The sequence below is a fragment of the Bufo bufo genome, chromosome 1 (assembly GCF_905171765.1).
Source record: "Bufo bufo chromosome 1, aBufBuf1.1, whole genome shotgun sequence".
NCBI classification, from domain to species: Eukaryota; Metazoa; Chordata; class Amphibia; order Anura; family Bufonidae; genus Bufo; species Bufo bufo.
In genome coordinates this window covers 183,011,688-183,026,532 of record NC_053389.1, presented here as the reverse complement: position 1 = coordinate 183,026,532, position 14,845 = coordinate 183,011,688, and the positions used below count along the sequence as shown (strand labels likewise).

At 43.5% G+C, this 14,845-nt stretch overlaps 1 protein-coding gene across 1 annotated transcript in view; it reads right to left on the bottom strand.

Moving 5' to 3' along the window:
• Window positions 1–14,845, bottom strand: part of ALDH16A1 (aldehyde dehydrogenase 16 family member A1) — a 96,747-nt gene that overhangs the window by 11,194 nt on the left and 70,708 nt on the right. Inside the window, exon 16 of the mRNA XM_040433042.1 lies at window positions 8,993–9,118. Within this exon, the coding sequence (XP_040288976.1) occupies window positions 8,993–9,118 (126 nt within the window). The remainder of the gene's footprint in view (window positions 1–8,992; window positions 9,119–14,845) is intronic.

Sequence of the window (14,845 nt, the reverse complement as noted above, 5' to 3'; positions counted from 1 at the left end):
CTCTTCATTGGTGGTGCAGCGGCAGTTTCTGATCGGAGCCCCAGCAGTGTAATCCTGGGGCTCCGATCGGTTAACATGGCAGCCAGAATGCTACTGATGCCCTGGCTGCCATGGTAATCTCCCTGCTGCTGTGTGTACTATGCACAGGGCAGCAGGGAGAGTGTGAGGTCCTATTCACCCTAATAGAGCTCTATCAGGGTGAATAGGTCAAGGGATTAAAAGATCCCAGGTTCTAGCCCCTAAGGGGGCTAATAGTAAGTACAAAAAATAAAATAAAAATTAAGTTAAAAAAAAACCACAAAACTAAATACTAAAAGTTTAAATCGCCCCCTTTCCCAATTTTACATATAAAATATATAAACAATAAAAAAAAACATATATCGCCATGCCTGAAAAAGTGTGAACTATTAAAATATAAAAAAAATCTCCTATGCAGTGAACGCCGTAACAGAAAAAGAATTTAAAAAAATGCGCGGTTCGACATTTTTTATTCACCTTGTCCCCCCAAAAATAGGATAGGACTGTTCTATTATGGGCCGGACGCTCCATAAAATGCGGAATGCACGCAGCTTTTTTGGTGTTTTATTTTTTTTGCATGGTATCGAATGGTATCAAGTATCGCAATCTAATCACAATTTTGGTAATGTGACAACCCTACTAGAGACTATGATATTTACGAATTCAAGTCTACGAAAAAGAAGAACTGTTGTTCACGGCTTTCTCAGGTAAACAAACCTATGTCATATACTGTGAGGGTGTGAAGCTAGAGGGTGCTGGAGAGTGACCCAAAACAAGGATGAAAAGTAGCACACCCATCCCTGACCAACTCCGGAGTTAGAGCGCACGACAGGAAAGTGATGTTTGTGTCCTGACAGAGAGGTGGTCTGTGCCAAGAGCACTGGCATCTGAAATGAACAGTTCAGCTCAATGAGAGCCACAGTGCTGAAGAACGTCAGTGATGTTTTAGAATAGGAACAGAAAAAGGTCAAGCAGTAAGTTAATTAGTGCCCGTGTGACCTGAAATCATTCACAAGCTGCACGAGACTATTCATTTGGATTGCCATAAACATTAATACTACTCAGCCCCAAAAACACCTCTGTAAAGTCCAAGAACCTGCTAACTTTCATGCTAAAGCTAGAAGCAAACTCCATTTCAGGACTGTTTATTTAATTTGATAAGCGACAATCATGCCTAGAGCGTGAACACAGTCCTATGATACTGAGGAGTTATTACTAAATTTGTTCTTCAAAGTTCTTTCAGGTCCCTATCAGCTTCAACAACTGACGAGAAAGAAGGTGAGCGACGAGACATTTCAAGTGCGCAACTTGGATTCCGCAGAAGGAGGCCAAGGAACTCCTGGAATGTTTTTAACCACCTCAGCCCCCAGTGCTTAAACACCCTGAAAGACCAGGCCACTTTTTACACTTCTGACCTACACTACTTTTACCGTTTATTGCTCGGTCATGCAACTTACCACCCAAATGAATTTTACCTCCTTTTCTTCTCACTAATAGAGCTTTCATTTGGTGGTATTTCATTGCTGCTGACATTTTTACTTTTTTTGTTATTAATCGAAATTTAACGATTTTTTTGCAAAAAAATGAAATTTTTCACTTTCAGTTGTAAAATTTTGCAAAAAAAACGAGATCCATATATAAATTTTGCTCTAAATTTATTGTTCTACATGTCTTTGATAAAAAAAAAATGTTTGGGAAAAAAAAAATGGTTTGGGTAAAAGTTATAGCGTTTACAAACTATGGTACAAAAATGTGAATTTCCGCTTTTTGAAGCAGCTCTGACTTTCTGAGCACCTGTCATGTTTCCTGAGGTTCTACAATGGCCAGACAGTACAAACACCCCACAAATGACCCCATTTCGGAAAGTAGACACCCTAAGGTATTCACTGATGGGCATAGTGAGTTCATAGAACTTTTTATTTTTTGTCACAAGTTAGCGGAAAATGATGATTTATTTTTTATTTTTATTTTTTCTTACAAAGTCTCATATTCCACTAACTTGTGACAAAAAATAAAAACTTCCATGAAAGTTCCAAAAAAGTGTCACACATGTGGTATCTCCGTATTCAGGAGAAGTTGGGGAATGTGTTTTGGGGTGTCATTTTACATATACCCATGCTGGGTGAGAGAAATATCTTGGCAAAAGACAACTTTTCCCATTTTTTTATACAAAGTTGGCATTTGACCAAGATATTTATCTCACCCAGCATGGGTATATGTAAAATGACACCCCAAAACACATTCCCCAACTTCTCCTGAATACGGAGATACCACATGTGTGACACTTTTTTGCAGCCTAGGTGGGCAAAGGGGCCCATATTCCAAAGAGCACCTTTCGGATTTCACTCGTCATTTTTTACAGAATTTGATTTCAAACTCCTTACCACACATTTGGGCCCCTAGAATGCCAGGGCAGTATAACTACCCCACAAGTGACCCCATTTTGGAAAGAAGACACCCCAAGGTATTCGCTGATGGGCATAGTGAGTTCATGGAAGTTTTTATTTTTTGTCACAAGTTAGTGGAATATGAGACTTTGTAAGAAAAAAAAAAATAATAATAATCATTTTCCACTAACTTGTGACAAAAAATAAAAAATTCTAGGAACTTGCCATGCCCCTCACGGAGTACCTTGGGGTGTCTTCTTTCCAAAATGGGGTCACTTGTGGGGTAATTATACTGCCCTGGCATTTTCCAGGGGCCCTAATGTGTTGTAAGTAGGTAAATGACCTGTGAAATCCGAAAGGTGCTCTTTGGAATGTGGGCCCCTTTGCCCACCTAGGCTGCAAAAAAGTGCCACACATGTGGTATCGCCGTATTCAGGAGAAGTTGGGGAATGTGTTTTGGGGTGTCATTTTACATATACCCATGCTGGGTGAGATAAATATCTTGGTCAAATGCCAACTTTGTATAAAAAAATGGGAAAAGTTGTCTTTTGCCAAGATATTTCTCTCACCCAGCATGGGTATATGTAAAATGACACCCCAAAACACATTCCCCAACTTCTCCTGAGCACGGAGATACCAGATGTGTGACACTTTTTTGCAGCCTAGATGCGCAAAGGGGCCCACATTCCTTTTATGAGGGCATTTTTAGACATTTGGATCCCAGACTTCTTCTCACGCTTTAGGGCCCCTAGAATGCCAGGGCAGTATAAATACCCCACATGTGACCCCATTTTGGAAAGAAGACACCCCAAGGTATTCAATGAGGGGCATGGCGAGTTCATAGAAAAAAATTTTTTTGGGCACAAGTTAGCGGAAATTGATTTTATTTATTTTTTTCTCACAAAGTCTCCCTTTCCGCTAACTTGGGACAAAAATTTCAATCTTTCATGGACTCAATATGCCCCTCACGGAATACCTGGGGGTGTCTTCTTTCCGAAATGGGGTCACATGTGGGGTATTTATACTGCCCTGGCATTCTAGGGGTCCTAAAGCGTGAGAAGAAGTCTGGAATATAAATGTCTAAAAAATTTTACGCATTTGGATTCCGTGAGGGGTATGGTGAGTTCATGTGAGTTTTTTTTTTTTTTGACACAAGTTAGTGGAATATGAGACTTTGTAAGAAAAAAATAATAATTTCCGCTTACTTGGGCCAAAAAAAAATGTCTGAATGGAGCCTTACAGGGGGGTGATCAATGACAGGGGGGTGATCAGGGAGTCTATATGGGGTGATCACCCCCCCTGTCATTGATCACCCCCCTATAAGGCTCCATTCAGATGTCCGTATGTGTTTTACGGATCCGATCCATGTATCCGTGGATCCGTAAAAATCATACGGACATCTGAATGCAGCCTGACAGGGGGGGTGATCAATGACAGGGGGGGTGATCAATGACAGGGGGGGTGATCAATGACAGGGGGGGTGATCAATGACAGGGGGGGTGATCAATGACAGGGGGGTGATCAATGACAGGGGGGGTGATCAGGGAGTCTATATGGGGTGATCACCACAGTCATTGATCACGCCCCTGTAAGGCTTTATTCAGACGTCCGTATGCGTTTTGCGGATCCGATCCATCTATCAGTGGATCCGTAAAAATCATGCGGACATCTGAATGGATCTTACAGGGGGGTAATCAATGACAGGGGGGTGATCAGGGAGTCTATATGGGGTGATCACCACAGTCATTGATCACGCCCCTGTAAGGCTTTATTCAGACGTCCGGATCCGATCCATCTATCAGTGGATCCGTAAAAAATCATGCGGACATCTGAATGGAGCTTTACAGGGGGGTGATCAATGACAGGGGGGTAATCAATGACAGGGGGGTGATCAGGGAGTCTATATGGGGTGATCAGGGGTGATCAAGGGTGAATAAGGGGTTAATAAGTGACAGGGGGGGGGGGTGTAGTGTAGTGGTGCTTGGTGCAATATATTACTGAGCTGCCTGTGTCCTCTGGTGGTCGATCCAAACAAAGGGGACCACCAGAGGACCAGGCAGCAGGTATATTAGACGCTGTTATCAAAACAGCGTCTAATATACCTGTTAGGAGTTAAATAAATCACATCTCCAGCCTGCCAGCGAACGATCGCCGCTGGCAGGCTGGAGATCAACTCTCTTACCTTCCGATCCTGTGAACGCGCGCGCCTGTGTGCGCGCGTTCACCCAGAAGAGCAGGGCCGCCGCAAAGACGCAATCCTGCGTACGGCGGTCCTGAGGAGGTTAAAGTATATGGACACCTTTTAAAAAAAAAATGTTTTTACACTAATTAATTTATTTTGTGGAGAAAATCATTTCTCCAGTTGGTTCTATTTCTCTATCTTTTTTCGTTTTTGTTCTACAGCCTGCTGTGCTTCCTATGCACAGTAGGCTGCTCTCAGCGAGTTTACAGAGAATCCGTCATCTGACAGATTTTCTGTAACTCCTCCTGTGTGTCTCCCCCCCCCCCCCACCAGGATGGCAGAGCAGTGCAGACTGTCAGCCAGAGGTTGCAATAAGGCCTGTACAAGCGTCATAGATACCTGTTCAGGCCATTTTACTCCCTGGAAAAAGACTCATGCGTATTTGACTTTTTCTGGTCAGGAGTGCTGTATCAGAAGCTGCTAGGTCCCGCACACATGAAGCCACGCCCCTCTCTCAAAAAATGAGTGAAAAGAAAAACACTTTATTCACCCCTATGGTTGCAACTAGGGATGAGCGAACTTGTGTTTCAAGTTTGTTGTACAAGGTTCAGGTTATGTAAGAATTTTGTTATGGATTCTGCTACCAAGGACCGTAACTAAGGGTCCATTCACACGTCCGCATCCGTTCAACAATTTTGCGGAAGGGGTGTGGACTCATTCATTTTCAATAGGGCCACAAAAGATGCGGACAGCACCACCATGTGCTGTCCGCATCCGTACTTTCGTTCTGCGGCCCCGCAAAAAAATAGAGCATGTCCTATTCTTGTCCACAGCCACGGACAAGAATAGGCATTTCTATCCTACTGCTGGCCATGTGCAGTCCGCAAAATGCGGAACGCACATGGCCGGTGTCTGTGTTTTGCGTATACGCAATTTGCGGAAAGCAAAACAGTTGCGGATGTGTGAATAGACCCTTATGGTCCGTGGTAGCGGAATCCATAACGGAAGTCTTCGATCAATGTACAAGTTTCAGGTCAACTTGAAACACTTATATATATTTTCCTCCCAGCATGTGTGGCTGGGCTGATTTCCAGCCAGGTGAGGTCAAATACCGGACCGGAGTTTAAGTGCCGGTCTGGGTTTTGGCAGCACCTGGCTTTCCTTAAATAGGCAGCTGGGCTCAGCAGAGATGTCTGTTTTTGGGATCTGAGGCTTTGTGCCGTGCTGGATGGCTGAGAGCCCCACGCTGGGGAAACAGGCCCTCTAAAGCCTGCTGTGGACTACTGGAGGCAGAACTGCCAGCAAGGTGACTTGTGTTACAAGGGGCAGCAGAGCTTGTGCTGGTGCATGTGAAATCCACAGAGCCTCACAGGAGATGACAGCAGTGAACAAAACTCATTTCAGAGCAATTCTGAAAAGCTGATACCAGTAAACAAAAGTGCAATTTTATTATGTGCTGCATTACGGTAAGATATGGGGTTATTGATTTTTAGTGCACAAAGATGTCCATACCCTGTCAAAATCTATGCTCAAGAAATGTATACTATTAAAGCGCAGTCACCAGGGAGGAAGGCCCAGACCGGTCCTATGCTTCACTCCTGCTCTTCGTTCTGCTGCACCATGGCTCTCAGCCATTGAGCTTGTTATGATGTAGCAAATTAATATCTCCCTGGAGTGAGCAAGAGAGAGGAGGCGCTAGAGGCATAGGATGGCTCGGTTCTCCCAGTGCTCTCACCCCTGCAGCCTTCTCGGCTCTAGCGCTTTCCCTAGACTCCTGTCACAGACGTGCAGCCGCTGATAAGAACATGGCATGCGCTGCATTGTGCGCACTATGGGGGAAACTTATCAAACTGGTGTAAAGTAGAACATGCTTAGTTGCCCATAGCAACCAATCAAAGTCCACCTTTCATTTTCCTAAGGAGCTGTGAAAAATGAAAGGTGGAATCTGATTGGTTGCTATGGGCAAAATTAAGCCAGTTCTACTTTCCACCCGTTTGAAAAAATCGCCCCCTATGTGCTCTAGTAGGAACTGCTACTAAGCTGCACAATAATGTCAGTACTGCACCAAAGAGACCATCGAAGTAACAAAAAAAGTATACATATTTCGATACTTGGTGCAATTCTATATCTCGGTGCCCTCCTCTATTAAAGGGAGGGGGAGAGCTGACAATAAGAAGCAGTTATCAGTCTAATGGACCCAGCTGTCCATATATTAAATGGTCATTCATTTGACTTGCATTTATCTCTGTTACAGTTGATCATTACTGGATATTAAAGGGGTTGACCCATCTCAGACATTGGGGGCATATTGCTAGGATATGCCCCCAATGTCAGCTACTTCCTTCAGCCCCATAGAAGTGAATGAAGTGGTCCCAGCTTGACACACAGGAAATGGTTACAAATGTCCACTTAGCTAATCAATAGCCATAGCGGTGATCCACCTCAGGCAATTTCCAAATGGTCTTAGGAGAGGCTGTAATACACTAGCGTTCCTTCCCAGCAATCGCCTGCTCATCAGTGGTAGAGACCTCTGCTATTACATGCAGTGATCTCCCCCACAGTATAGGGAGGAGCGATCGCTAACGCCATTGCTCGTCCCCACACCGAATCATTGTTTGCCAGCGGCAGATCTTGCTCTCTAATCGATGATTTTTAAACCTGCTGAAAGATTGCGATTGCCCATTGAACAAGCGTTTGGTCATTCATTGGGTAATTGGAAGTGTTATATGGGCAGATCATGGCTAACGACCGTTCCTACGAATGCCTATTAGTGATGATTTGCCCGACAATCAGCTGGTGTAATACAGCCTTAACTCCGGGTACTTTCACACTTGTGTTAAACTTTTCCGGCATTGAGTTCCGTCACAGGGGCTCAATGCCGGAAAAGAACTGATCAGTTTTATCCTAATGAGCAATTCCGTCCAAAATTCTGAAACACTTGCCAGAATGCCAGATCCGGCATTATTTTCCATTGAAATGCATTAATGCCGAATCCGGCCCCAAGTGTTCCGGAAAAACTGATCCGGTTTTGCGGTCTGTGCATGCGCAGACCTTTAAAAATGTTAAAAAGATAAATACCGGACCCGTTTTTCCGGATGACAAGCGGAGAGACTAATCCGGTATTGCAATGCATTTGTGAGACTGATCCGCATCTGGATCAGTCTACAAATGGTATCCGTTTGCATACAGGCGGCAGGCAGTTCCGGCAAAGATTGGAGAAACTACAATCTATCAGGGTTGATTCACACGGCCGTGTGATCAGCTCAGGAAACGCAGCCCATGTGTTGGCTCCAACCGCTGGACTGACAGTGGCTCCCTGAACCCGAACTGACTGCATCATGGAGATTTATGGTGCAGTCAGTCTATCTGATCACGAATCTAATGTGAGCACAGTACAACAGACCCATGATCAGATAGGAACTGACTGTTTCGTAAATCACTCGGATGCAGTCAGTTCGGGTCAGGGGAGCAACGGTCGGTCTCGGAGATGCAGGTGACACATGGCCCGTGTTTCCCGAGCCGACCACAGTCGTATGAATCAACCCTAAGCCAGCAACTAGAAGCTGTCACATAATAACAGGTTATGGATTTAAGACCTCTAACTTTTATATTCTTATATGTGTCCTTTGTTTACACAGTTACAAGATCCTCAATTTAGGATTACCTCACAGATCAACAGAATGAAGTGCTGGAGCTCCTTTACCGCAAAATTACACCCAGCGCCACACTCATCCATGTGGCTCTGTCTAGTACTGCAGGGCTGCGCCACTCATTTGAAAAATGCTAAAGTGCTGTAATGGTCACAAATGCATTGCCCTGGAGGGAGCAATGCTAAACTCTGCAGTAAAGGAGTCACTGTATGTCTCAGGCAATACCCCCACATTGATGACCTTCTCTAAGCATAGGCCATCAGTGTTAAAGGGCTGTCTCACTTCAGAAAATGGCATTTATTATGTAGAGAAAGTTAATACAAGGCACTTCCTAATGTATTGTGATTGTCCATATTGCCTCCTTTGCTGACATGGTATTGCCTGAGGCCCCCACTGGTCACCATTACAGCACTTTGAGTGGAGCAGTGCTAGACAGAGATACATGGATGAGTGTGGCGCTGGGTCTAGTTTTGCAGTGAAGGGGCCCCAGCACTTCATTCTGTTGATCTGTGAGGGTCCCCACAGAACCAGGAAGACACCTGTATTCATATGTATATACAATTTCAGAAGATAAAGAGAATGTATCACCTCAATTGTTAACCAATTCAAAGAGCAACTTAAAAAAACCTTATTTTCTCAGTGTTCTGAGCATGGTCTCTGACCCGTCACTGTGCGGGAAGAAAAGAGGAGCCCATGACCCTAATAGAAATACAGCATTATGGAAATGAAAAGTACAGAAAAATAAGCAGCGTTACCTCTTCAGATCCAAAGTACCACATTGCTTGTATATCTTGGTGTTCCACCAGATATTTGGACAAATGGTCCCGTCCACCGGTAAGTATGTTTACAACCCCTCCTGGAAGGTCTGAGGTGTCAAATACCTGTAAAAAGCATAACAGGCAACAATCAGTCTCAGAAACATACACCCAAGAGAGTATAACTGGAATAAATCAAAACACTAAATAAGTTAATAAACTGGTATACAGTGTACAGGGGAAACTCGAAAAATGAGAATATCGTGCAAAGTTCATTTATTTCAGTAATGCAACTTAAAAGGTGAAACTAACATATGAGAGACTCATTACATGCAAAGCGAGATATTTCAAGCCTTTATATGTTATCATTTGGATGATTATGAAACCCCAAAGTCACAATCTCAGGTTCCCTTTGCTCAGGGGATATGGATTCATTAGCTGACTAGAGTGTGACACTTTGAGCCTAGAATATTGAACCTTTTCACAAAATTCTAATTTAAAGCTGCATTAATACAATTCCTTTTAATTTGAATTAATGAAATAAATAGACTTTTGCACGATATTCTAATTTTTCGAGTTTCACCTGTATGTGGAAACTAAACAGAGAACCCCCGCCTCCCAAAGGTGCACAGCCCCTTTTAATCCTGACCAAATCCCCAACCCCATTTGCTAAAATGCACTCATAATTGTACCCCTCTCCAGCCCTTCAGTGAAAAAAACTGCCCTGTTACACCCAAATATTTCAAAAGTGAACTCATCAGTCCAAACCATCTGCTACCATTTTTCTGCACCCCTGTGTGTTCATATATAGTTGAGTCGCTTGGTCTTGTTTTCATGTCAAAAGTATGGCTTTTTGGTTGCAGTTCTTTCAAGAAGGCCACTTCTGGCTAGATTTCTCCGAACAGCAGGGTGATGCTAGGGAGGCTCGTCCCCGTCGCTATTGCCATTGGCTTCAACCATCCGCCGTGCGGGAACCAGGAGCGGCACGGGGAGCCAGGTAAGTAGAATCAGTGTGATGGGCCCGGGCATATCCGACTCTCACCTACAGTGGAATCCTTCAAAAGAAACCTGAAAACTCCACTCTTCAGACAAGCCTACAACCAGTGACCCTGCTGCCTCCATACCGCAATGATCAACTTTACCCTCACCTACTGTGTCCTTCCTCCATACCTTGTAGATTGTAAGCCCTTGCGGGCAGGGCCCTCTCTCCTTCTGTACCAGTCTGTAACTCGTCTTATTTATTTATGCTTAGTGCAATTGTCTGGATTATGTATGTGCACCCCTTATCATATGTACAGAGCTATGGAATAAATGGTGCTTCAATAATAAATAATTGGGGAATTTCCAGGCTCGCATAACCCCTTAGTGACCAAGCCAAATTTTGGAAATCTGACATATGTCATTTTAGCTTAGAATAACTTTGTAACGGTTTTGCACATCAAAGTAATTCTGACGTTTTCTCGTCACATATTGTACTTTACCTAGGTGGTAAAATTCTACCGATAAAATATGCGTATCTTTATTAAAAAAGTGAAAAGTTATGAAAATTTGTAAAAATTAGCACATTTTTCTATTTTCAACTGCAATATTTCCTATACATAAATACTATTCACTATTTTTATCAGAAATATATTTCCACATCTTTACTTTATTTTGGCTGCACTTACAAAAAATTTTTACTTTTTTATTTTATTTAGGAGAATTAACATTTTAACATAAATTTTAAAATTTTTGAAGTACATATTTTTTCCTACAACAAGCCAAGTTTGCAGAGGCTTCTAAAAGTGTCAGAATAATAGAAACCCCCATAATGGACCCCATTTTGAAAACTAGACCCCCTATTCATCTAGGGGTGTAAAGAGTTTTTTGACCCACTAGTTTTTTAAAGAAATTAATGCTAAGTAGGTGAAAAAAAATGTAATTTTTTTTTTTTACACATATGTATCACCCCGTTTCTCCTGTCTTCAGAAATACCCCCATTGTGGCCCTAATCTTATGTCTTGACAAACAGCAGGGCCCAAACATAAAAGGAGCACCCAGTTGTTTTCAGAACACAAAATTTGCTTGAAAAAGGTTCCGGCCCCATTGCACACTTGTAATGGCGTTGAGCTGCCAAAACAATAGAAAAACCCCATAATGGACCCCATTTTGAAAACTAGACCCCCTAAGGTATGGTAAAAAGGTGAAAAAAATCATAAGGGGTAAAATTGGTGACATCCACATTTAATTTGGGGAGTGGATAAAAATTGGGGTACTTGGGGGGGGGGGGGGAAATGAAGTGGCAGGAACCCACGTAGCAGAAGGGACGGGACCGCTGGGTGGAGAATGAGAGGAGGTGGCGACTTCTACCACCATAGGGCTATGGGGACTGGGGATAGAATCGGAGTCCCCGCTATCTGAAAATATTTCCGCCTCTGAAGCGGTGTCAGATTCAGAGTGGTCAGAGCAGAGAAATTCGTATGCCTGCTCTGCACTGATTAATCTCTGAGCCATTTTTTTTTCTGTACAGCTCAGAAAGAAATTAAAATAACTGACCGTCCCTAATAGACTGGTAATGGACGGCAAATGACTGACACCCACCGACTGACTGACTGACACCGACCAACTCACTGACACCCACTGACCGCCAGTAACAGACGGACACAGGGTCCCTAATAAAGAAATTGACCGTCACTAATAGACGTCTAATGACGGACGCCTAATCACAGACACCCACTGACCGCCAGTTACTGACGGACAGTTTATTATTAGATTTTTTTTTCTTTCTCAGTATGTAATCACAGAGCCAGGACAGAAGTCTGATCTCTCTCTCCTCACAGAACAACTGCGCTGAGGGGAGAGAGAAGCGCAGCCCCTGTCCTGGCTCTGTTTTGTAAATATAATGGATGTGATCTCCAAGATAGGGTTATCATGGAGACCACATGATTAGGGACCATTATTATTGGTCCCTCATAGTTACTGTGCTGAAGGCAGATTTTCAGCACAGTAACCAGTGCGCATGTCTGCGCCATTTAAATATATATATTTTTTTTTTAGATGTGGGGGGGGCGCCCGAATAACTTGCTGGGGGACCCGATCGGGGCATAATTTGAACTTCTCTCTCCTCTCCTGAGGAGAGAGACCTTACGGTGAGCGGCGGCGGCCAGCTTTCAGTCTGCGCATGCGCCGGGCAGCCGCCGCCATCTTTCTTGAGGGTAAGGGGGGGGTGGGGGGTGAGGATCGGGACCCAGCTTAGGGCCAGAAGCGCTGGGGGACCCGATCGCTGCACTGGAGACTTTCTCCCTCCTCTCTTACATGAGAGGAGGGAGAAAGTTTAGTGCGGGCAGCTCCGCTGCCGGCATTTTCTGTGATCGCCGTGATAAAGTGTATCACGGCGATCACGTGATCAGAGACCGCTTGTCACAGTCTCTGATCCCTGCCCCGAGCCCTCAGCTACCTACGGTAGCTGCGGGCACGGAGCTACAACGATTGATTTTATCGCTAACTTGGGCTGAAGTGACGCCGTAAAAAGGCGGCGCTCCAGCCCTAGGCCCTTTAGTGACCGCCGTAAAAACACGTATGGGTGGTCACTAAGGGGTTAATAGCGTCCTCAATGCTCAGAAATACAGGCAAATACTTATCCATCATGCAATACCATCAGAGAAGCATCTGATAGGCTCCAAATGTATTCTGCAGCAGGACAACAACCCCCAAACATACAGTCAATGTCATGAAGAACTATCTTTAATGGAAGAGTCCTGGAAGTGATAGTATGATCCCCACAGAGCCCTGATATTAACATCATTGAGTCTGTCTGGGATTACATGAAGAGACAGAAGGATTTGAGCAAGCCCGCATCCACAGAAGATCTTTGATTAGTTCTCCAAGATGTTTGGAATAACCTCTCTGCTGAGTTCAAAAACCGTGTGCAAGTGTGCTAGAAGAAATGATGCTGTTTTGAAGGAAAAGGGTGATCACGCCAAATATTGAATTGATTTCTCTTTCGCTTTATTCACCCCAACTGCAATGTTTCATCCCAACACAATGAGGCCTTTCTCAAGCAAACAGACATGTGCCATGGTACACATATTTATACATCCAAAGAGACAATTCATTCAATTATACAACTGGGTAACACTGACATGGAAAAGGATCTAGGAATTTTTGTGAACAGTAAACTAAACTGTAGAAACCAGTGTCAGGCAGCTGCTGCCAAGGCCAATAAGATAATGGGTTGCATCAGAAGGGGCATAGATGGAGTACTGTGTACAGTTCTGGGCTCCAGTGAACAAGGCAGACATAGCAGAGCTGGAGAAGGTCCAGAGGAGGGCAACTAAAGTAATAACTGGAATGGGTGGACTACAGTACCCAAAAAGATTATCAAAATTAGGGTTATTCACTTTAGAAAAAAGATGACTAAGGGGCGATGTAATAACTATGTATAAATATATCAGGGGTCAGTACAGAGATCTATCCCATCATCTATTTATCCCCAGGACTGTGACTGTGATGAGGGGACATCCTCTGCGTCTGGAGGAAAGAAGGTTTGTACACAAACATAGAAGAGGATTCTTTACGGTAAGAGCAGTGAGACTATGGAACTCTCTGCCTGAGGAGGTGGTGATGGTGAATTTACTTAAAGAGTTCAAGAGGGGCCTGGATGTTTTTCTGGAGTGTAATAATATTACAGGCTATAGCTACTAGAGAGGGGTCGTTGATCCAAGGAGTTCAGTAGAGGCAACCATGATGCAGTGAGTGGACTTATGCCTTTTGATCAAAATGTACACTAATGCCTCTTATATAGCATGCAGTATAGGGGGCCGTACACTAAATATTTACAGTTAAAAATCTTTAACTGTAATTATTTTGCTTTCAGGGACGAGTTTTTTGTGTGCAAGGGAGACCACCAAGGGATCCAATGTGGATTCACTAATGCCAATATTTACAGGGCATCTCTGGAGGAAGGTGCAATCTACTGTGTATGTCTCCTACCACTTCAGCCATGTGCTGGAGTGGTGGCGATACATAGACGATATTTTTTGGGGTATGGAATGGTACTGTTAAGGGACTGACACAGTTTTATAATTTTCTCAATTTGATAGAGCCAGACATTAAATTTACATTGGTGTATTCAGATTTCTCTGTACGATTGGTCAGTAAGCAAGACAACAAATTAGTGATGGACATTCACAGGAAACAGACAGACTGTAATAATTTACTTACGTCTTAGAGTTGTCTTCTGTGTCCTATGGTGAATTTACTCCAAATCAATTTCTTAGAGCAAAAATAGCACAGAATAACATTGTGCTTAATGAGAGACTAGATAAAATGTCTCAGAAATTTTCCCAGAGAGGTTTTCCTAAAGGCCTTGTTCAACTACACAAGGACAGGGTCCATGTGCAATCTACTAGGAGGGACAGGAGACATTTATCTTGACATACTCTGAGCAGAGTTGGGCAGTTGCCAAGATCCTTCAGAAACACTGGTCTAGTCTTACCAGTGACCCCAGCACCAAGTTCTAGAGCTGAATAATCCTCCTCCCCTTTCATATAGACTTCCCCTAATCTTAAAGTCAAACTGGTCAAGGCAGATCTAGGGCTACAAAAACTAACAATTGCATTAATTGTCCTTTAATGCTGAAGGGCGAGCATTTTACACACCCACTGTTTGGAGATGAATTTTTCATTTTTTGACTTGAGGTTTTTCCTACACGATATATCTGTTGAAGTGCCCCGGTTATCGGTCATACGTAGGTGGAACTACTTTGGCCCTCAAGACACGTATTATTCAACACAGGTATACATATAGGCAGAACAGAAGGGACTGGTCTCTTAACACTTTTTTGAAACAAAGAGCTTGGGGAAAAAGATTTTA